Genomic DNA, 22,634 nt, shown 5'->3' with positions numbered 1-22,634 from the left:
CTAAAGCATTGCGAAACAATATATTACCTCTATAGATTCAATTTGCTTGTAAAATGTGTCATGTTATATATTTTTGTCACGGTAAAAAAATTACCTATGAATTGCTTCTTATGCTTTTCTGACCCTGACAAGTTGTCCAGTCTCTGGAGACCCCTGGACACCACCACCATTTACAGTGTTCATCTGCTCTAGATCATCTAAAAATGAATGTTTCTGCAAATCCTGTGCATCTTTTTAAAGATATAACAAAAGACATTTATGACCAATGCGTTTATCAGATTGGTCTTCCCAAGCAGATTCCTACCAAATTTCACACGTTTACTTGTCTTTTCATCTAAATAAAACATTTACCACAGAATATCCAGGCAATCCATGAGTTGTTCCTATTTATCAGGCATTGACCTCTAAAAGAGGGAACACCCCCACCCCCAATTTATCTTTCTCTAGTTTCTGAGGTTGCAGAGACACCTTGTGGCCAAATGTAGCCAAATTCTCTTGTCACAGTGTTTGAAGTGGTTGCCTATACATAGGCTACTGTACTTTTGTGACACGGCAAGGCAGAGGTGTTTGAAATAACTGGCCCTGGATTCCTCTGTGGATGTGCAGCAGTGCCTGTAACAAACATAGCAACGGGCCCACGCTGCAGCCTGTCAGAGCCAGTTATTTGGAGGTACAGTGGAGATTCATTGTGCTGGGACCAACTCATTTTAAGCATGACAGCATTGTACAGGGAACTCATATTACGCACACAGGTATGGCAGGCATCCTGTTCGCTTGGGGGTAAGAGTTTAAATAAGAGGTAGCCATCTGCTGTCCCTGGGAGCCCAGACCATGTTGGAGAGCCACTGCTGACAGTTGTAGCCAAAAGTCTGGATTATCATAACAGCCCCAGCGACAAGAGGTAGGACCTGACAGATTGGACATATTATCACTGCTATTTCAACTTAGCACATGTTAGTCACACACAAAAGCTGGGGCTTATTACAGTTTGGATGTGCAAAGAAAGAGATTATTACAGGCACCAGTGGGACACACTGAGACTGTGAACACAGATATCACAGACCATGTGGTTCAAAATGATCCAGCACACAATAGAGAGTCAACACACAGCACTCAGCTGGCAATACAAAGGATTTTATACTTACTGCTCGCATACATGTGGAATTGATTTATAAGAGCTCTGATTTAGCTATGTGTGGAGCTACAAAAAAATGTATTTTGTGATTAACTTGCTGTATAATATAACTACTGCAAATTTTAAAATTTTATTTAGAGGTTCCCTGATCAATCTCAAATGCCTGTTTGAGGAACAACGAGGAAGTAAACGACTGCAAAATACACTTCATTCAATTATGTATGGATGACTGGGTTTTGACAGCGCTTTGTGTGCAAAAATATTAATGGCATGTACAGAATGCTTATTGAGACATGCAGTTTATTATGTCTTGCACTGTTCACACTATTGTTGCACTTCAGGTAAGTGTTTACTGCTCTATGGGGTGCCGCACAGTAGAGCTCATGACTTTTTCAAAGGCACCAAACACTAAGGCACCTGACAGGGAAGCAATAATCACTGGAAGGACAAGGCAAAAAATATATCTTGAGACGTTCTTCATCAAAGAGCGTGTTGAAAGCAGGCGACGCTCTGAATGCCACAGCGCTAAGCACGCAAAGTGGGAGTAAACACCTCCTAAATCAAAAGTTGCAGGATCAAAGATCAGCGATTAGACATGTAAAGAAAAAACTTCAACCTTAAGCTAGACTCTATTTTTTTTTCCATTTATTTCACTTTTATGATATCAAAAAAAAAGGAAGATACAAATAAGCAGATACACCTGCTCTACAATTATGTAGTCTGCCACATGCCATTTTGGTTCATCATTCATTCACTCAAGCTTTCAACATAGGGAAGAGGCAGCTGGAAGAAATATGAACCAAGGACACACCCATAAAGAATATACAGCGAGGTTGGCTGATCCTATCTGCCTCTGGCTCAGCATACGTAGTTCATTAAACTGATAATAGGAAAATCTGAACAATCCATTCCCGCTGGTGTAAGCAGTTTCAAACGTTACCGGGCCTTGGAGCATCTTCTCAGACACACAAAAACTGTCTCCCTCCACTGCTTCATGTGGTGACGCTGCAGACTCAGTAGCTTTTTAAATAAGCAGTGATGATATGAGTGAGGAGGCAAAATTACTTAAACTACATTTTTCAAATTTTTCAGACGATGGGACATTCAGAGGACCACTTTCATTCGATGATGATCATACTATTTATGATAAAAAATGTCTTTTTAGTTATTGCACTTACTTTATACTTTCAGATTTTAAGGCAAAATTAACATACTTTTTTACTGCCTCAAGTGGATAAAATTTCCATCACTGTCAGCTTTGATAACTGAGAAAATGTTATTGTGTAAGAAAATTACAGGAAACACTTAAATAACACCCATCTGGAGTGTGGAAAATGTGTATTTCACATTTTGAGCTTTTTCTTGAATGTTTTAAGTTCGTTTCCCTAATTTGGAGGCAACTTGGGAGGGCTTGCAAGGTCAGCCGAGACTGCCTTCCCCATAAATCATTATGGACAGCGTCACCGCCATTCCTTATAAGTTATTTGGTAGGAAGTCACCTGCCACAGTAAGTCCAGCCTCTGTGGAGCATGAGGCACAGCTTCCAACTAATGAACCGCTCTTAAAAGCCTTTAAAAGCCTTTAGCTCAACTGTAAAGTTGATACAAGCAGTAAAAGGTGGTCATTCTCAAAGTGTGTGTGTGTGTCCATGTTTAGCTGAAATCAATACAGTTATGTGTGGAACTTGAAGCACTCGGGAGGCAGTGGCCAGCGTGCTCATACGGAGGAGAAAAGTTGTAAGACAGAGCATAAAATTCATGTAAGTGTGACTCTTTGGGGCGGGTATGCATGTAAAAGGGTATGGAATGTTTAGAGGAAGACATACGTGTAGATAATATTTATGGTTTCCTTCAGATGTCTTGTGTCACACTGGGGTTGTCTCTCAGCAACATTTCCCCTAAGCAGCTGGGAATGTAATACAAAGAGGAAATTACTCATCTGACAGGAACTTGTTGGCTTGTTTTCTAACTATTTGGCTCCCAACACTCAAGGCAAGGTTTTTATCCCCCGCAAAAATGAAAAGAGCCTGCTTATTCTGCTCACATGTTAGCAGACTGAATGATCCATTCTGCGCTGATTATTCTGCATGTGAGTTGGAATAAATAAACAATAGGATTTCATTTTTAACTTGACTATTTTTGTCACATTTTAGATTTTGAGCAAAAGAATTGATAATATGACTACACAGAACTACTAACGTGCCTGTGTAAATACATTTGTCCTAAATGATGTTTTTAAATAAACGCCTGGCAATCTCGAGAGTGGGTTTGCATCGACCCTCACCTCAACATTAATACTCATTCGACCCAGAACTAATAACTCATAATGTCTCAGTTGTCCATTCATTCGCATCCAAATCAAGGAAAATGTTATTTATAGGACTAAAGCTGCAATGTGTTGCTTTGAAAGCTGTGTTTTCTCCAAATGATAGGATCTGCAGAGAGTGAGAGGTGCCACATGCAAGGTGTTGTTGTTGTGCCGAGAGAGGAACCAATGACTTTGTGTTGACAGCAGAAGTGTTCAGGATACAGCGGGTAGGTTTTTCATGCAGCGCCTCATCAGCATTAACACCTTTCATCTGTGGCTATCTGTCATCTTGTTTACCCTTTTGCAGCGTTGCTTTGTGTTCAAAATGAGATGTTTACCTGGTGGCTGTGACCAGGAAGTCCACTATATCAGGGGTGCTTTCTGCCCCAACACATCATAATACAGTGATAATGAGGAGCTGCTGTTTGCAGGGTTATTAGGAGAAGCATATACTTGCTATTTCTTTTCTAAAAAACTGTACATAATTGCAGAGTTTGGCAGCAAATATGCACCAAAGGTACAGTATGATTTGTTGTTCACTTTTCTCAAAATTTTGCCTTGTGCTGTGGGAGGTGACTTGGGATTTCTGTTAGTGAACAATGTATTTCAGTGTTACAAACTTAAATCCTTCAGGACAGCTAAACATAAAACTGGCTATAACTCTTCACAGGTCGTTTCGGCAATCTTTCCATTCTGCTTCAGCAAGCAGAGGAGGACGAGGATCATCAGGAAAGATGTTCTTCGTGGCAGGGGCCAAAAATACGGCCGGATCAAGCAGAGGAAATGAAAGGAGGTAAAAATTGGCTTAAAATACTGCAGAGGGGGAATAAAGCTCCAGTGGTCTATAGAGAGAAACTCTTTCAACTATCAAGCACTTTTATTTTCATGTCATAATATTATAGTGGCTATATCATACTGTGGCTATTATAGTATTTGTACTGTGGCTTCTAAGTAATGACGCGAGTCCTCTTCATCTGTTCTTCCATCATCAGATCGATTTACCAGAAATTCCGTGAGGTAGATTTATTGGACAAGAAGAAGACAGTGACAGCCCTAAAGCCCGGTGAAGATCGGGCCATTCTTCTGGGTCTTGGAATGATCCTCTCCTCCATCATGATGTACTTTGTCCTGGGGATCACCATTTTACGCTCCTACGCAGACAGGTACAGGCCTGTTGTCTTTTTCTTGTTTTTTTTGAAAGCCCTGTGAAGGAGTTAACTTTGATAATCCTGTCAGAAGTATGTTTTATTCATCAGATATGCTTGTTGACAAACTGCTCCACTGCTCTCTCAACCTGAAAATTGCAAAAAAATAAATACAGATTTTCAGGAGCAAATTATACCCCAAGGCGAGTTGATTTCATACTCTGAGATCCCCAAATTGTTTTTCTGCCTTTTTTTTTTTTTTTTTGCATTAAATTGGGTCTCCATTTAAATGTCAAAACAGTGTATGGACAGAGGAGGGTGTGTGTGTTGTTCTCAACTCCACGGTCACAGCAGACATGAACTGTTCCTACAACTGTGCGTCAGACTGCTGGAGAGTCTCCAAATACCCCTGTCTGCAGGTCTACGTGAGCGTCAATAACACGGGCCGTGTCAGCCGTTTATCTCACAATGAAGAGACCCAGGACGCCAGCTCTGAAGTGAGTACAGTGCCAGAGGGAAAATACTGGGAATTACTGGACCGTTTCAAATGTTGACAACGGCTGTCAGATGTTGGCCTTTTTGTAGACTTCCAATTCGGGAAATGTTAGTCGATACTATTTGTAATTTTTCTGGGTCAAGCTGAAATGCCAGAGATGTGATACATGGAGGGAGATGTATCCAGTGTTGTGAATAAAAGAAATTTCACCCCCATCAAAGAAACAAAAAGTATGCCTGCTTAATTGACCCCTGTAGATAACCTCAGTGTCCTTCAATCCTATCCTTGCAGTGTTTCTATGTGCCCAGGTGCCAGAAGGACAGCGCCGCCATGTACGCCATGATCATGAATATCTCTGATCATCTGAAGGTGAACCAGCAGGTCCCCTGTTACTACGACCCCAGCGAGCAGCAGGAGACCGTACTCCTGACCCGGCTGTACGACCACAGCGTCGTCTTCCACTCGCTGCTCTGGCCCTCCTGCATGCTCACAGGAGGGGCCCTCATCATAGTGATGGTTAAGCTCACACAGTACCTCTCCAGGCTGTGTGAAGAGATAGGGAAGATCAAGAGGTGAAATACGTGCAGCAACTGTCAAAGCCCAGCATATGGCTGTTTGGTGATGGACACGCGACATGAAAGGGATTGTTTTAACCAAATGACCTCACCGTGACCTCTTGCAAACTTTCCTCTTTGGCTGAGACATTTGGAACAGCTGACTTTCACTCCGGATCGAGGATGTGACTGTTTATAAAAGTGGACTGAATGTTCCACGGCGGAAAGTGTCAAGACTTGTAACTGGCTGTTACAGGGAAAACTATGACCGGATTTTGCATGGTGTTATGGCATTATAAAATGTTTTGAGGGTACTTGTTTACAAGAAAGTTTTTCCTGCCTGTAAGTTTTAAATATAGTGTATTATGAGTGTGTGTTTGCTATGTCACATGATATATATGACAACACCACTGTATAATCTAAACAGACAGAGCAAAACACTTCTTTCTTTCCAAAAATGTCCTGTTTGTGGTCGTTTGTGCTGACAAATAATATTCAGCACTTTCTCAAACTTTCCTATTTTTTGATTACCATATATGACTGTTTGCTGAATAATGATGCTTTTTTTTTTATCCCAGCGACCAAATAATAAGCAGTTGGTCTGATTAAAAAATGTAGTCTTTTATGACTGAACATGAGGTGCACATATTCACATCATTTTTGCTATTCTTTGACGATGTTGAAGAAAGTGTTCTGATCATTTAGCTCACCAACCACAGTGAACTTATAAAACTTAACACCTATACATGTATTTGAAATTTTATGCAGTCTTTGCCATCTGAAAGTCTGCTACTTACAGATTTATATTTTAAAAATCTTGACTATGCCTATCAAGCAAAGCTAAAGTTAAACATTTTTTTAAATTCCAGATTCCAAGTTCACAAGTTCACTCTTCAACACAACACCTCCTCACAAATAAAATCAGCACTTTGTGGTGGTTTTGAAGTGGTACTATACTAAGCAATATGAATCTTTGAGGTCACACACACACCATGCCTGTACAGCTGTAATAAATGATTATCTCCCCAGGATATTCTTGCACTAGGAAGCGCACAGAGAGCACATACCTCTGGCAAGGCTGCAAGATAGAAACTTTTGATCTGCATCCAGACTTGCATCAAAACACACAGTGATGTACAACAGTAATGTTGACTGACTGATGGTGGCTATGCCTTTTTGGACAAAGGCTTCGTTTGTGCAAGAGGGCGGATGTGAATAATCTAGTTAGTCCGAGCAGGAGCATTAACATATATTATGTTGCTAATTGTTCCTCTGTCCATCACTGAAATATGACGTAGTTTTGGAGATGTTTTGTAACAAGCATTTAAAATATATTGTCAGAGATGAGGGTTATAGGGCAATAAAACACAGAATGAAATGAAATACATGAATCATAACTCTAAATACGTTTTTTTAAAAAAAAAAAATCATAAGTCCCCCAGAGCCTCTATTTACGCACATGCTGGAGAAATAACTTTGTTTTGGGATCTGCATATGACTGTCCGTAGCAACACAATAACAACAACAACAACAACAACAACTTTGGCACTTTTTTCCCCTCATGTGGCATCTCTAAAGAGGCATTTCATTTCCCATCGCAGAGAACAGTGAACAAGCGGTTTCCCACAGACTCATCTCATGACAAACCGCTTGCTCCACCGTGTAACTAAACTACCTCTGCGTGTGTGTGTGTGTGTGTGTGTGTGTGTGTGCGTGTGTGCCCGCGCGCGCGCGCGCGTGTGTATTTGTGTGTGGGAGGGCGGTCCATTACGATGAGCCGCTTTAGCACCAGCACTCGACAAGGCTAGCTCAGCGGAGCTAGCGTGCTACCAAAACTGTGCGGTTCATTTTCGGGAGAGCACGATGAAGAACATCATGAAGTATTACAGACTTATTCCACCACAACATATTGACAACAACACCGGGAATTAGGGGCGTCTTTCCACAGAAGCTGGACTGTCCCTACCCCTCACGATCACTGTTTGGATGGACTAACGTTAGAGCTAGCACCGCTGGTTGAGACTTCACGAATGGGATTTACTCAGCTAGCCGCTGCTAATGATTGTGCTGGCTGACTAGCTCCGCGGCTAACCGGTCGGCGTTAGCTCTGACACAGGTAGCTTCATATTTGTTTTTTTCTCATGTTTTTAGTGTTAACTGTTGCTGTTAACCAAAACAACTACGCAGTCATTCACACGACAAAACGGCCGTGTTGCACCCATTTTATTGCTGTAGACGGACTTGATGACAAATGACATTGATCTGCTTAGTGAACTTGGCTAGCACGATTAGCCTGCTAGCCAGCTAAGAAACAACACCTAACAGCTAACGTTAACTCACCGAGTAGCAGCAAACACAAACTAGTCGAGCTGACTGTCAAGCCTGGGCTACAAGCTCAATCCTAGCAGCGTTAGCCGCACCTAACGCTAAGTAATGTGTGGGAGTACACCTTGTTTACTAACAAGTTTGTTTATACATTATCGTTCAAGTAATTTCATTCGACATCACTGGACATTTATCAGTTCATTGCTTCTCTTTTTGAGTGAATGTGAGTTATTTTATTCCTAACTTGCTAAAGCGAAGGTTTTTAAAAAACACATTATCCATCACTGATGTGTTGACATCCAAATGATGTCAATGTCAGGTTAGTTGTCACAATGGTGAGAAGAAAACGCAGTAACGTCTTCAGTTATTGCAAGCTACATAGTTAACATTAGATATCTTTGTTGTTATTAATGTGTTGCCATCACTTTCACTTTAGCTAATAGCTATATGGTGAGCCTAAACACAAGTGAGCAGCAATTATTTATTTATAGGTTTTCCTCTGACTACAGACTGTTTATCGAATGTTTTGCATCCAGTGTTAAAGTGGAATATGAAGTATGTGTTAAGCATCTTTATATGCTGTTCCTATGCAACTCCGTCATCGCTGAAGTCAAATATTTACCACAAGCGTTTTGCATGATTGTACACAGGTCAGTGATTCTTATATAATCCTCTGTTTCCTTCTTTCTCTCAGTTGCTTGACATCACTCATCCCATAATTACCAGGCTCTGAAAAGAGCGGATTTGCTGGCACAACCATGCCTCCCAGGCCGTCCTCAGGAGAACTATGGGGGATGCACTTGATGCCCCCTAGCATCCTTGTGGACTGCCTTCTGCCAAATGGCATGATTCTCACGTTGGAGTGCCTCCGGGAGGCTACACTGATCACAGTCAAGCATGAGCTTTTCAAAGAGGCCAGGAAGTACCCTCTTCACCATCTGCTGCAGGAGGAGAGCTCTTACATCTTTGTCAGTGTCACCCAGGAGGCAGAGCGGGAGGAGTTTTACGATGAGACCAGGAGGTTGTGTGATCTTAGGCTCTTCCAGGCCTTCCTCAAAGTCATTGAGCCAGTAGGCAACAGAGAAGAGAAAATTCTCAATAGGGAGATAGGTATGGTCTTTGACTCATAATGCAGTTACAAAACAACCCACTGCACTGTTAAAGGTGCAGTGTGTAGAATTTAGTGGCATCTAGCAGAATGGACTTGGCAGAAATGGAATATAATAGTCATAAGTATGTTTTAATTAGTGTATAATCACTTGACAATAAGAATTTTTGCATTTTTGTTACCTTAGAATGAGCCCTTTATATGTACATAGGGAGCAGGTCCTCTTCCACGGAGCCCACCATGTTGCACCACCATGTTTCTACAGTAGCCCAGAGCAGACAAACCAAACACTGCACTTGCATTTTTCGCCAGTTTTGTGGCCACCGTTGGTTCTCCTATACACTTGAAAGGGGAGGGGTATTCAGTTGTTTTCAATCTGCAACCTCACCGCTAGATGCCACTAAATTCTACACACTGGTCCTTTAAGTAATGGTACTGTGACATCCATTGGCCTTGGGAATGTCATTACTCACAGTAAGGGGGATTAACTAGTGTGTTATGTGTTGCGCTGTATTATGATGAGGCATATGCCAACTGTTTATGTCTTTATATGTCTAAAAACATTGTGAGGTAATTTGAATTAAGCACTTGTCTTTCCTTGTAGGTTTTGCTATTGGGATGCCTATATGTGAGTTTGATTTGGTGAAAGACCCAGAAGTACAGGACTTCAGAAGGAACATTTTGAACGTTTGCAAAGAAGCTGTGGACCTCAGAGACAGTAACGGACCCCATAGTAGAGCTTTGTACGTCTATCCTCCCAATGTAGAATCCTCAGCAGAACTTCCCAGGCACATCTATAACAAGCTAGATAAAGGTAAGACATTTTACTCTCGGCAGCAGATTTTTATATCCGAAATACATTTTGCAAACATTCACATTTTTGATCAATTTTATTTTCTTTCCCTCAGGTCAAATAATCGTGGTCATATGGGTTATTGTGTCACCCAGCAATGACAAACAGAAGTATACCCTGAAGATCAACCATGACTACGTGCCAGAGCAGGTGATCGCTGAGGCCATCCGTAAGAAGACACGTAGCATGCTGCTCTCTCAGGAGCAGTTAAAGATGTGTGTGCAGGAGTATCAAGGAAAGTACATCCTCAAAGTCTGCGGCTGTGACGAGTACTTACTGGAGAAATACCCTCTGAGTCAGTACAAGGTAATCTAATTTAATCTTAGGCTAGCTGCATCTGATGCTGTTGTACTTAGAGGGAAAGAGATTGACTTCACATCAAATTATCATCCATATGAATGTGTTTGGCATTCACAACATGAATTGAGAGTTACGTGAAAATCTTTTGCCTGGAAAATGTGCTGATTCGAGAATAGACTATAAACATCAAGGTATATAAATACAATGCGCTGAATGTTCCAGTTATTGCTGTCTTGTAACCCAATAATCAATATGTTGATAATGTAGAAATGGTATAAATGCCTTCAAAATGTCAAACAGTATGAATAGCTTCAAAATGCCACAATCGCTACTACTTCAAAATGTCACATTGTCTGTCCTCGACAGTACGTGCGCAGCTGTATCATGCTGGGACGGATGCCAAACTTGATGCTAATGGCAAAAGACAGCCTGTATTCCCAGCTGCCCATAGACAACTTCACCATGCCGTCATATGCAAGGCGAATATCCACAGCAACACCCTACATGAACGGGGAAACAGCCACCAAGCCTCTATGGACTATCAATGGGACGCTGAGGATCAGGATACTGTGCGCCACTTACGTCAATGTAAACATCAGAGACATTGACAAGGTATAAATGCAGTACATCGATGTGGTTACCTCATCTTGTTTTTCTTTGAAGATTCTGACAAAAAAAATTCTGACTGTCATGTCACTTTTAGTTGGCTTGCACATCTCCACTCCACTTCGTGTGGTCAGAAAAGCAGTGAAATATATCGCTCCTCACCTGATGGAGTAGTTTATAAATCTGTTGTTCTTGTTGCTGCTCTAGATCTACGTCAGGACTGGGATATACCACGGTGGAGAGCAGCTGTGTGACAATGTCAACACCCAGCGCGTGCCCTGTTCGAACCCCAGGTAGCGCACAATGAAGAATAGTGTCCCATACTGTGATGTTGCTCTGGGATTTCACTCAGCTTTACAACATTAATGTGATTGATTATTTGAGTGTTTTTTATCTTTTGTGTATTCCAGGTGGAACGAGTGGCTGAACTACGACATGTACATTCCAGACATCCCCCGTGCGGCCCGACTCTGTCTCTCCATCTGCTCTGTGAAAGGGAGGAAGGGAGCTAAAGAGGTTAGCGGAGAAATGCTACATTAAAGTTATAATACCTAAGATTTGAGTCCTGGTTGATTTGGTTACTGGTGGTAGCAATACGTGCAGTTTAATACTACAGTTCTCCTGCAACAGCTACTCTGTCAGAGATACAACAGAAGAGCAACTAATCGGTGTATCTGTTTACAGTGCAACCAAACAAACTCGAGTTGTTTTTCATAAAGAAGTCAGTAAACAGTTTGCCTTTTTCCATCTGCCATGAACAACCACGATCTGACTTCATGCTGCACATGGCGCAAGTAGTTTTTCACACAACAGCAGGGCACCTCCTGCTGAGGAGTTGGAGGTGTGCGGCCGGTTGCCTGCAGCTCTATCTAACAGCTCACTGTGGCTGCTTCTTGCTCTATTGCTATAATGAAACTAAAAGCCACCCTGTGTTTTGCCTATCGAACGCTATTAATGTGATGCAGCAGCAGTAGAAAAAGTGGGGTTTGCATTTTACAGTAACTTAATATAGCTCTGATACAGCCGTGGGAAAGTGAACAATAAACAGTGAGGCTGATATCAGTGAGGTTAGGCTGGAGTACATGCATGCATCGTTTTCCTGTGTAGGTAGGTAATTGGAATCCAGTGAGGGAATGGCAGTATTGCTGAAAAAACATTACCATTTTTAAAATGGAAAAAAAAACAAAAACAGATTTGATTTCATGAAAAAATTCTAACCGTATATGTTACACTTAAATTTTTAATAATTCTTTTTCAAGTCCAATCTTGTTTGAATCAAAGTGGGTAATAAAGGCGGTTAATGTCGGCATGGGAACTAAACAGCTTCCCTGTGATCTGCACTGCACCTGTCTGTTCCATAGCCTCGAGCTGTTGCCTTTCTAATCATTTTCATATGCATCATCTTACTGGTATTTTCCTGTAGGAGCATTGTCCCCTAGCCTGGGGCAACATCAACCTGTTTGACTACACCCACACACTAGTAGCAGGGAAGATGGCTCTCAACCTATGGCCTGTCCCACATGGCTTGGAAGACCTGCTCAACCCTATCGGCGTCACAGGCTCTAACCCCAACAAGGTGAACAGCAAACGTCAACATTGTGAACATAATGCTGACGCTTTATTTGTGCTTCCAACACTGTCTCTTTTTTTTTTTTTTTTTTTTTTTTACAGAGCAAATTTTGGTCTAGAGAAGATATTTAAAATGTAAAAAGATGCTGCTCTCCTCTTTTCTTGTTTTTTGTTTGTTAGAAAATATATTTTTGCAAACAAACCACAAAACTGTGCATGCCAAAAAAAAACTGAATTTAAAATACTCAAGCTGTCAAAGTAGATTGCTCTCAGTTACACGGACAAGATCAGCATTGTTGTGTCGCCTCTATTATCATGAAACACTAAGAAGATGGAATAACATTGCACAAACTTTGATCCATTAAGCTTTTCAGATATGTGTTATGCTTGCGTCTGCTACTGACCTTTAAGCCTTATGACCTAGTTTTAACGGAGCTGGTGACAACCTGCAGAGTTTCAGAGCTGGATTTAAGCCTCCTCGATTTAAGCAACCAAGCTTCTTATCCCAATTAATTAATTACTCATTGATACATCGGGCCTCTGGAAAGGCGCCTTTCTGTGATTACACCTTGAATGACCTTTCCCCTTCCACCGCTCTCTAAACATGCAGGAAACCCCATGTCTGGAACTGGAGTTTGACCATTTCAGTTGCCCAGTCAAGTTCCCTGATATGACCACCATTGAGGACCATGCAAACTGGAATATATCCAGAGAGCTTGGCTTTAATTACTGCCACACCGGTTTGGTAAGATAACATTTGCTTTTTTTTTTATTACGTGTATTGTTTCACTTATCAGATTCATCATGAGATCTGATTTTCATTCTGGGCAGATCATTTTAAACAGCTGCCACATTGTAGTTGTCTCACAAGTTCTCTCAAGTGTTATGTTACTCATCTTATTATAGACCCCATGTAGTGCTGATATTGTTGCTCAGTTTATTTGAGTAAACTGTGTGTTCTGTGGTGTAATAGAGTAACAGAGTGGCGCGGGACAACCCCTTCACGGACACCGACAATGAGCAGCTTCGCCAGGTGTGTAACAGGGACCCACTCTCTGAAATCACTGAGCAGGAGAAAGACTTTGTATGGAGGCACAGGTAATGTGTGTACGCTGGTTTACCATTATATTGGTTTTTGAGGGTGTGTGTGTAGGGTCTTTCGCCTTATGATTCTATTTTGACCATCTCTTCATCACAATCATGGTATTTTACGCTAAAGGTATTTTGCACATCGGGCTCGTCTAGATGTTAGAAATAAAAAATAAAATGTTAGTGATAATAAAATATCACATGTTTTCTTCTCAAACTATTGTAGACATTACTGCGTCAACATCCCAGAGATCCTTCCCAAGATCCTCTTAGCTGTGAAGTGGAACTCCAGAGATGAGGTTGCACAGGTAAGCTCAGGTTTCTACTGCTGACACGTCTTTTATTTTGAAGGACATTAGATGGAGAAATAGATACCTCTGCCTAGCTCACTTGTTGTACTAATGCAACTCAGCTGATTTTTACATGGATAGCGCTAGGACTGTGCGATATGACCAAAATCTCATATCCCAATATAGGTAATTTCATATCCAGATAACAATTCATATCAGAGCATAGCCCGTTTTCTGTAAATTCATTTTGTGGTCCTTGTCAGACTTTTCATTACCCAAACCACGTCCATAGACAGAAGCAGCCCCTCTTTTAGGTTCGAGCTAAAAGAGGGGCTACTCCTGTCTGGAATTACCCCGTTCTATGTCACGTTCACTCTCCTCCATGTTTGTTTGCGTTGCCTTCACGCAAAGTTCCTGCCTGCATCCGTGCCGTGCTGAAGAACGCAAATGATGAAAAATGTTGCGGTAAAGACTGTGATTTACGACACAACAATATAAACAATAGAGCATAATATGAAACGATAGATGTTTTTCTATCGTCACACGATATATATCGTCATATCGCACAGCCCTAGATAGCGCACACTAACACACTGTCTCATGCGTTGTTTAAAATAGCAAGAATGCTAGAAATATGTATTTGTAGTCAATGAACAATGAATGTTTTTTTTCCTTTCTACCCAGATGTATTGCCTTCTGAAGGACTGGCCCGCTATCAAGCCAGAACAAGCCATGGAGTTGCTGGATTGCAACTTCCCCGATCCTATGATCAGAGACTTTGCCGTAAAGTGCCTTGATAAATACCTAACTGATGACAAACTCTCACAGTACCTCATTCAACTGGTTCAGGTAGGTTGTTGTAGATATGTGTAAAGTAAATCGCGTGACACTTGATCATTATAACCATTGACTGTATATAAATATGGACGTCATGACAGCTCCCGAAAAGTGAAGCCAAAACATGTTGATCGCTCTTTGGTGGCTGGCTGCAGTATAGGTCATAAATCCCGCCCCCTCCATTTGTGGATGGGACATAAGCCAAACTAAAAAAATCAAAGTTCATGTCAAATAAATTTTTCCCAAAGATGGTTTCTGTCATTTTAGGTAGTTTTTATCACGCTGATTTTTTTTCCAAGTGCTCATTTGTCCTGATAAGTTTGTTTTTAATTAGTTATTTGACGATATAAAAAGGGGGTGTGACATCATGATCGACTGCTGTGACAGCCGCTCTCAAACCTCCGTCAGGTGGCGGGATGGCTGACGGGGGCAAGCAAGATGGCAGCTCCCGGAAAGGAGTTATTTTGGCTTCACTTTTGCATAGCGGCAGGAAGTGGAGACGCTTCGTCTATATTTATATACAGTCAATGATTATATCACGTTACTATGATTAGAAAGTGGATGTCTCACTCCATACGCTGCTGTAATGTTTTGGGAAATAACAATGCTTTCATGATATTTGTATGTTTTCTGTGTCTGTGCCCAGGTTCTAAAGTATGAGCAGTACCTTGATAATCCACTTGCACGCTTTCTGCTGAAAAAGGCATTAACCAATCAGAGGATAGGACATTTCTTCTTCTGGCATTTAAAGTGAGTTCATTTAAACTGTTAGCATGTGACTTCAAATGTTAAATTGTTGCCTGATTGAACTTAACTATCTTGTCTCAAATCCCGTTAAATTTAAATTCTGTGAAAATAAAGCTGATGTCAGTCAATGTTTTGGGATAGTGTGTGTGTGTGTGTGTGTGTGTGTGTGTGTGTGTGTGTGTGTGTGTAGGGGCTTGCCCACATTTTCCATTAGGACACAAACAACCTTTTTTTTTTTTCTTTCCTACATGTGTTCAGGTCAGAGATGCACAACAAGACAGTCAGCCAGCGGTTTGGCCTTCTGCTGGAGTCATACTGCCGGGCCTGTGGCATGTACCTGAAGCACCTGAGCAGACAGGTGGAGGCCATGGAGAAACTCATCAATCTCACTGACCTCCTCAAACAGGAGAAAAAAGATGAGGCACAGAAGGTAATCCGACTGCTGGCAGCTGTTAATGGTGATCTGCTGAATTGTTGAGGTTAATCTTGTTGACATCTGGACCAAATGTCCGCAGAGAGGTCATTATATTGTATAGTAGAGTGATACAGTTTGTTCAGTGCTGAATATATTTCAACCAAACAAGGATAAGACATCTCAAAAATACATAGATTCATAGAGCTAAAGATAAATGCGGAAAATTCTCAAATAAAAGTTGTTCTCAATCAAAAGTTGCTCCCAAGCAAAGACCAATGAAAAAACAAGGAAATTATGAATGAATTGTGGAATCTTTAATTATATAGTTAACATGATACTTTTAACATTATCTCTGCATTTGCACAACATTCATCAGTATCAGTTTCTCTTGAGTTTCTTTTAATAGAAATATAGTCCTCATGTGCAGTTAGTTTTTTATTGATTTTACTATGTAGTGTGCTAATGAATGAATTTCAATGCTTTCTGTGGCTGTTTAATAATTAAAGCATCTTAGGGAAGTGAAAAGATGTATTCCCCCCTGAACAGCTGGAGCTGCTTTAATGTGAAATGGTCAAAGTAAGTGTTGAGATTGAATTAAAAGAAAACAGCAGCAAAAGCAAATTAATGCAGATCAGAGAAAAAAAAGGGCTGCTTCTTAATAAACTGAGTTCATTTTCTGCCCATCTGTATACTGAGAGCCTGATCTGCTCTTCACTTGAACATAAACTGGACAATATTTAAGAATTCACTGTATTAAAATAATTCTTTAGATGTGTAACAGTCTTATTTGTTGTAATCTGAAAACAAAATATCTTTTTTTTTTTTTAAAACCATGTTAGGTAGCTACTGAACAAGTTAAGCAATGTAAGTAAAGTTAAATTTGATATACTGTGTAGTTATTGGCTACCACAGGTTCTACTGTGCTGGTTATACTGGTGATGAGTGTCAAAGCAAAGATGTGTTGGTTTGATAGCTAATTAGCAAACAAACACAATGAAATCCAAACACAACATTATCAAATCAGTAATTGGCTGGATTTGTGATGAAATGACCAGTGCTCATCCACACAGCAGAAAAAGGTCTGCTATGTGCTTTTTAGATCAATCATAGCTTTCAAAATCCCATCAGCTTCTCTCGGTTGGTAATGCCACGAGCTGTGGTCGTCCAGCACAGCCACCAGAGGGTGCTTATCATCACCCAAAAGCCCCCCCACCCCTCCCCCGTGAAGCAGCATTACCTCATTGTGAAAGGTTAATAATTTTCGTGAAGAAAAGCAGCAGCAAGCTGAATCTACTTATATTCACCGTGCCGACTGACTCCTCCAGCTGTGTGTTATTAACTGATCCGTTTGTTTCTCTCCTTTAAGGTTCAAATGAAGTTTCTGGTGGAGCAGATGAGAAGGCCTGACTACATGGACGCACTGCAGAGCTTCACCTCTCCGCTCAATCCAGCACATCAGCTGGGAAACCTCCGGTACATCAACAGTCTTTCTTACTGAACTCTGGCTCCTCTTGAACTCAAGCTTGTGTCATTTATTGCTCATTTCCTCTGCAGATGTTGCTTTTGCCTTTTTTTCCTTTTTTGGACATAAAATATTGATTATTTCTCATCATATGTAATACAAAATGGCTGTTTGGTGAGTGGATTAAGTACATATAAGGATATAATATAGTTACTGCTCTCCTCATCCCTTATTTTACAGTAACTGCAGTCCACATAACCAAGTTGGGATGATATATATTGTTTTGAGTCAGGACTTGTGAGCACAGCCCCATTATTTTTCTTCCTCTATTTAACATATCCCTGTCTCTGTTTCAGCCTGGAGGAATGCAGGATGATGTCATCAGCCAAGCGACCTCTGTGGCTTAACTGGGAAAACCCAGATATGATGTCGGAGCTTCTTTTTCAGAACAATGAAATCATCTTCAAAAATGGAGATGGTGAGTTCTGTCTCAGCTTCTTTCCCCCTCGTATCTCTCTTACCGCTCCTGTCTCTCTTTATCCATCCTTGCACACGCGGACTTGAAAATGCTCCAGCTGAGCGTGCAGCGTAAGTCGGTCCGAGCCTTTAGGGCATATCATGGTACACAAACACAATCTCATCTATGCTCTTTACACAGAATTCAGAAGGAACAAGTCAAGTTATTTGAATCACACTTCGCCGCAGCTGCTTGAGCGTTTTGCTGCACCATCTGTGACCAAAACTGACTTTGACAGCTCTGCTCCATAATGCATCACGTAGTTGATCAAAGAGCAGCTAAGCAGCTGATATTCACCTCACTGTCATCCACCTCCTTGTCTCCCTGTGCCTCCGCAGATCTGAGGCAGGACATGCTGACGCTGCAGATCATTAGGATAATGGAGAACATCTGGCAGAACCAAGGCCTTGATCTCAGGTAGGCTCCTCACTTCACCATGACAGCAGGGATGCAGGTACACATTAACAGGCTCGGGGTACCTTTCATATTCAATGCCTGAATGCAGATAAGTGGCAGCACCTGCCAGCCACCTCAGGTCATTTAATATAAAGTCCATCACTACTGTGGTCGAGCACAGAGAATCCATTAAATTAGAATGCGTGTTGACACGGTTGTCTCTCATCTTCTGTTGTTATCTGTGTCATCATTTTTTTTTTTCTGCCTTTCTTTATGTTTTGTGTCCTTCTATCACAGGATGCTGCCTTATGGTTGTCTGTCAATTGGAGACTGTGTGGGTTTGATCGAGGTGGTAAGAAACTCTCACACCATCATGCAGATCCAGTGTAAAGGAGGCCTAAAGGGGGCGCTGCAGTTCAACAGCCACACACTGCACCAGTGGCTCAAGGATAAGAACAAGGGAGAGATGTGAGTGGTTAAAACAGTGATTTATAAGGCTTTTCTGGTCCTCTGTAAGGACTAGTGGTGGTGTTATACATAATATGTAGACTTGGTGTCTAAAAACCTCACTTTTCTTTTCTTTGTTGTGAGAATAATTGGACACACTTACTGAATCCTTTCTTGAGTATTTTCTGTTTATTTGTTTGTTTTTTTAGGTATGACCAGGCCATTGATCTGTTCACACGTTCATGTGCAGGCTACTGTGTAGCCACATTTATCCTGGGCATAGGGGACCGACACAATAGCAACATTATGGTCAAAGATGATGGACAGGTAAAGACTATTTTGACATCCTTTCTATGTTTCAGTATTTCTTTGTTAAATTGTTATATAATTTATTTCATTTCATAATGTTTTCACAGCTGTTCCACATAGATTTTGGCCATTTCCTCGACCACAAAAAGAAGAAGTTTGGGTACAAGAGAGAACGTGTGCCCTTTGTGCTAACACAAGACTTCTTGATCGTCATTAGCAAAGGAACTCAAGAGTGCACAAAAACAAGGGAGTTTGAAAGGTAACAGCAGCACTCAAACTTTAAAAAATTTTTAAATGCACAAGAGCCAAAACAGTTGGAATTTGACCTACTTTCATGCCATTATTAGATCGAGCTGATTATTAGAATCTCCCATTTGTCGCGGCTTCTCTGTAATTGTTTTCTCTCCCCCCACTTTTATTCCCTTCTTGTAATTTTCTTTCCTTCTGCCCCTCAGGTTCCAGGAGATGTGTTACAAAGCATACCTGGCAATCCGGCAGCACGCCAACCTCTTCATCAACCTCTTCTCCATGATGCTGGGCTCAGGAATGCCCGAGCTGCAGTCATTCGACGACATTGCTTACATTCGGAAGACCCTGGCCCTGGACAAGTCAGAGCAGGAGGCCCTGGACTACTTCATGAAGCAGATGAATGACGCTCACCACGGCGGCTGGACTACCAAAATGGACTGGATCTTCCACACAATCCGCCAGCACGCCATGAACTGAAATGGCAACCAGGAGGGTTGAGCAACGGACTGTGGCAACAACTGCACACTAAGAACCAAAAGAGTAGTGAGAAATGGCAAAGTATTTTGCCATACACACTAAGGCCTGGTCAATATTTCTGCCAGCGTGTGACTCTGAAACATTACCTGCCAGCGCACCATAAAATAACGGTGCTAAGAAGAGCCTATATCAGGGACGTAATGCCTAAAAGCTCCTGTTTCTACAGGTGTCTGAATTGCTTCTCCCTGCATTATGAACTTAAGAAGGCGGGATGGAGTTATATTTCATCCGTCTTCTTCATAGGAACTGAACAAGTGTAATGGACCTCAACAAATTTGGCCTTCCTCATGTGAACAAACTATAGACATATTTTTTTTTTTCTTATTTTTTTATTCCTTTCAGTACATCTTCAACCATCAGCATTAAGAAAGGAACATCATCATGAAGTGGTAAACCATGAGCACAGCTGGATTTTTCTAGTGAACTGAGAAGAGTTTAACGACATTATTTCCACTACCTATTTTTGAACTAATGAAGACTTGGGAAGATATCGGTGCACACAGCCACGCTGGTGTTTTATCAGCTGAGAAGGACACCCTGAAGCCTGATGGGTGCCCACAAAATCATGGTTACTCCTTACAATCATAAAAAAAATAATCATTAATACTCTAAGTACAAGACTGACGGAGGAAGTGTTGTTGAAAACACTTAACTAGCATTTAATACGTTTGGAGCATAAAGTTTGCTTCAACTGAAATAATGACTATTTGTAGCCTACATATGATGAGTTCTCAGTTTAGCAATCATGTCACACCAGATAACTGAATTTGACACTTTTTGTACAGCAGTGTATCCATAGACTTGTATGCATACGGTGCACATATTCCTTTTTGAGTCTATTTTCTACTGAGCCAAAGTACTAGATGTGTAACCCCACTACTCAGCAGTCTTATTGTTAAAAAAAAAAAAAAAAAAAAAAAGAAAGAAAATAGTCGCTACTATTCCAAGTCTCATGTGTACTCATAGCACTGATCTCTGCAGTATTTGTTTTGTTTTGTCTATCAGTATTATTCTGCGTCAGATGTTGAGGCACACGTGTCTGTCATCCACCCCGCGCAGTTGGAACGCAGATGGGACTGGAGAGAAGCTTTCTAATGGCCAGCTGCATAAAATGTTATGAATTGGTCTTTGTTAGTCAGCTGAATTACATTTGAAAAGGCAAGAAACGCAGGGGAGGGGGTGGGGGGGGGGAGGATGTGCAGTATTCCTTTTGTGTGCTGTGCTGTTACACTATGCAAGTTGTGATCTTTAATATGTACTGTATACCGCATAAAAAAAAAAAAAAAGTTGATGTCAGAGTAAGGCAGAGAGAGAGAAATGCATCTCCCCGTCATGCAGAAGACAAATGTGTCAGTGAACTTCGTACAGACAGTACATGGAGGAAAGAAAATGCACAATGCTGCACTGTAACAGTATCGTCTACTTCTTCCCAGCAAGCTGAAAAAGAACTGTGAGAAACGCCTTTTTTTTTTTTTTTTTTTTAAACCCTGCCTTTTGCTTCTCCTTACCAGGTTTCTATTTGGAGCTTCAGTCTAGCCATCGTGTAAGATGTTTTGCTTCTGTCCTTGTTCTCAATCACACGTATGACAGATCATTTTAAAGCAGACTCTCTCCTCACATTTGCCATATGATCCCAGATTGTGACATCCAGGTAAAGAAAAGTAACCGAAGTGAATTTTTTTTTATTTTATTTTGTTTTTCTTTTGTTTTTCGAAATCTTCCAAGTGTCTTCTTCCCTCCTCTTTCCTATGATTGTTGCCCTTATGTGTGGAAGAATAGTCTATGCAGGTCTGCTCACTGCACAGACACATACGTAAGAGGTCAGTAAATGTTCTAGCTTTACCAAAAGACACACACACACAAACACACACAGGGGCGGTTTCCTGGACACTCAAGTCTGTCAAAGTCCAATTTTTGTGTTTTCTGTACGTGGACTTCAAAAATGTTCAGGAAACCGATCCTACTGAGATGCATGTGCTTCTGTACGGGATACAGAGCAGTGGGCCGGACCCATTTAAACTGAGAAAACTAGACCCCCATACGTATATACTTTACAGAAGAACTCTAATGATGCTCTTTCCCTTTGTACTTGTTGGTTGTTTTCTGTTTCTCACATTGCATTATGCATGAGGTCCTCAAATATCTACTTTTTGTTTTGACCTGATGTTGTTTACTTGAATTTCATGTATAGGAATGACCTTGTTACTTGTGTGAGGTACAACAAAGTCACAATGAAGGTAACAGATACTGATACTGCTACTACATGTGCAAATGCTTTCCTTGAATAACTACAGAGGTAATATATTTTTGTATTTTTAAAATGTAAGCAAACTCATATGTAACTGCTAACCAAAAGAAGAAAAAAAAAAAAAAAAAAAAAGGAGGAATCATGCATAACGTGCACCATCCTCATACAAACCTAGTAGACAGCTTCTAGTTGTTGAAACGATATGAATGACAAAGCAGAGGTGAATTGTTGGAATGAAGGACAAGGACTTGATGCTGTTGTCAGAGTACGATTTTCACGCCTAAGTGAAGCCCGAAGTGGAAGTCTGTAAGCACAATAAGGAGGAAGAAGCTACCCTGCATGTTTTTAAAAAAAGATTCATATGTTAGTTATCTATCCATCTGTATATATATCATAAATACTTCAAATACTTGTTTTAGTCATCCCCATATGACTGTCTGATACGAAACTGTAAGCATTCATTTATTGTACTGTTGAATAAAACATTTCTCCCTATCTAAATACATTTTTACGATTGAGAATTTTTTATTACATTGTGTAAACACACTTTGCACACATTCAGTATTTGTATAATCTACAAGGCACTTTTGCTTTGTTGTGCTTCATGATAAAATTTGACAATGTAGGACAAGGCTTCAATCAGATAACCTTAGATTTGTGTAAAAAAGGTTCTCTCAATCTTCCCCTAGAAAT

The 22,634-nt window shown here is 40.9% G+C and overlaps 2 protein-coding genes across 6 annotated transcripts; both read left to right on the top strand.

Annotated features, from left to right (window-relative positions):
- Positions 1 to 624: 624 nt before the first annotated feature.
- On the top strand, positions 625 to 7,032 carry kcnmb2a (potassium large conductance calcium-activated channel, subfamily M, beta member 2a). Of its 5 annotated transcripts, none has more exons than XM_067605330.1 (6): positions 625 to 901; positions 2,792 to 2,894; positions 3,567 to 4,235; positions 4,435 to 4,605; positions 4,889 to 5,084; positions 5,375 to 7,032. In XM_067605330.1, the coding sequence occupies exons 3-6, from the start codon at positions 4,042 to 4,044 to the stop codon at positions 5,657 to 5,659; spliced, it is 846 nt and encodes a 281-aa protein (XP_067461431.1). In that variant the 5' UTR covers positions 625 to 901; positions 2,792 to 2,894; positions 3,567 to 4,041; the 3' UTR covers positions 5,660 to 7,032. The 5 variants fall into 5 exon arrangements, with proteins under 5 accessions (XP_067461431.1, XP_067461435.1, XP_067461432.1 ...); XM_067605334.1 differs by lacking the exon at positions 2,792 to 2,894 and having other exon boundaries at positions 3,567 to 3,669; positions 4,113 to 4,235; positions 5,375 to 7,031; XM_067605332.1 differs by lacking the exon at positions 625 to 901 and having other exon boundaries at positions 911 to 2,894; positions 3,567 to 3,669; positions 4,113 to 4,235; positions 5,375 to 7,031.
- A 339-nt stretch (positions 7,033 to 7,371) lies between these two features.
- Positions 7,372 to 22,446, top strand: LOC137193893 (phosphatidylinositol 4,5-bisphosphate 3-kinase catalytic subunit alpha isoform). Its single transcript, XM_067605328.1, has 21 exons — positions 7,372 to 7,753; positions 8,657 to 9,072; positions 9,675 to 9,884; positions 9,979 to 10,229; positions 10,590 to 10,835; positions 11,037 to 11,122; positions 11,240 to 11,345; positions 12,253 to 12,405; positions 13,009 to 13,143; positions 13,372 to 13,496; positions 13,714 to 13,795; positions 14,462 to 14,626; positions 15,261 to 15,364; positions 15,620 to 15,791; positions 17,143 to 17,249; positions 17,595 to 17,716; positions 18,094 to 18,172; positions 18,449 to 18,619; positions 18,808 to 18,925; positions 19,015 to 19,166; positions 19,363 to 22,446. The coding sequence occupies exons 2-21, from the start codon at positions 8,721 to 8,723 to the stop codon at positions 19,631 to 19,633; spliced, it is 3,207 nt and encodes a 1,068-aa protein (XP_067461429.1). The 5' UTR covers positions 7,372 to 7,753; positions 8,657 to 8,720; the 3' UTR covers positions 19,634 to 22,446.
- The last annotated feature ends 188 nt before the right edge of the window (positions 22,447 to 22,634 follow it).

This window comes from Thunnus thynnus, chromosome 12 (genome assembly GCF_963924715.1).
Source record: "Thunnus thynnus chromosome 12, fThuThy2.1, whole genome shotgun sequence".
Taxonomy (NCBI): Eukaryota; Metazoa; Chordata; class Actinopteri; order Scombriformes; family Scombridae; genus Thunnus; species Thunnus thynnus.
The sequence above is the reverse complement of the archived record's forward strand: the minus strand, read 5'-3'. Positions and strand labels throughout refer to the sequence as shown.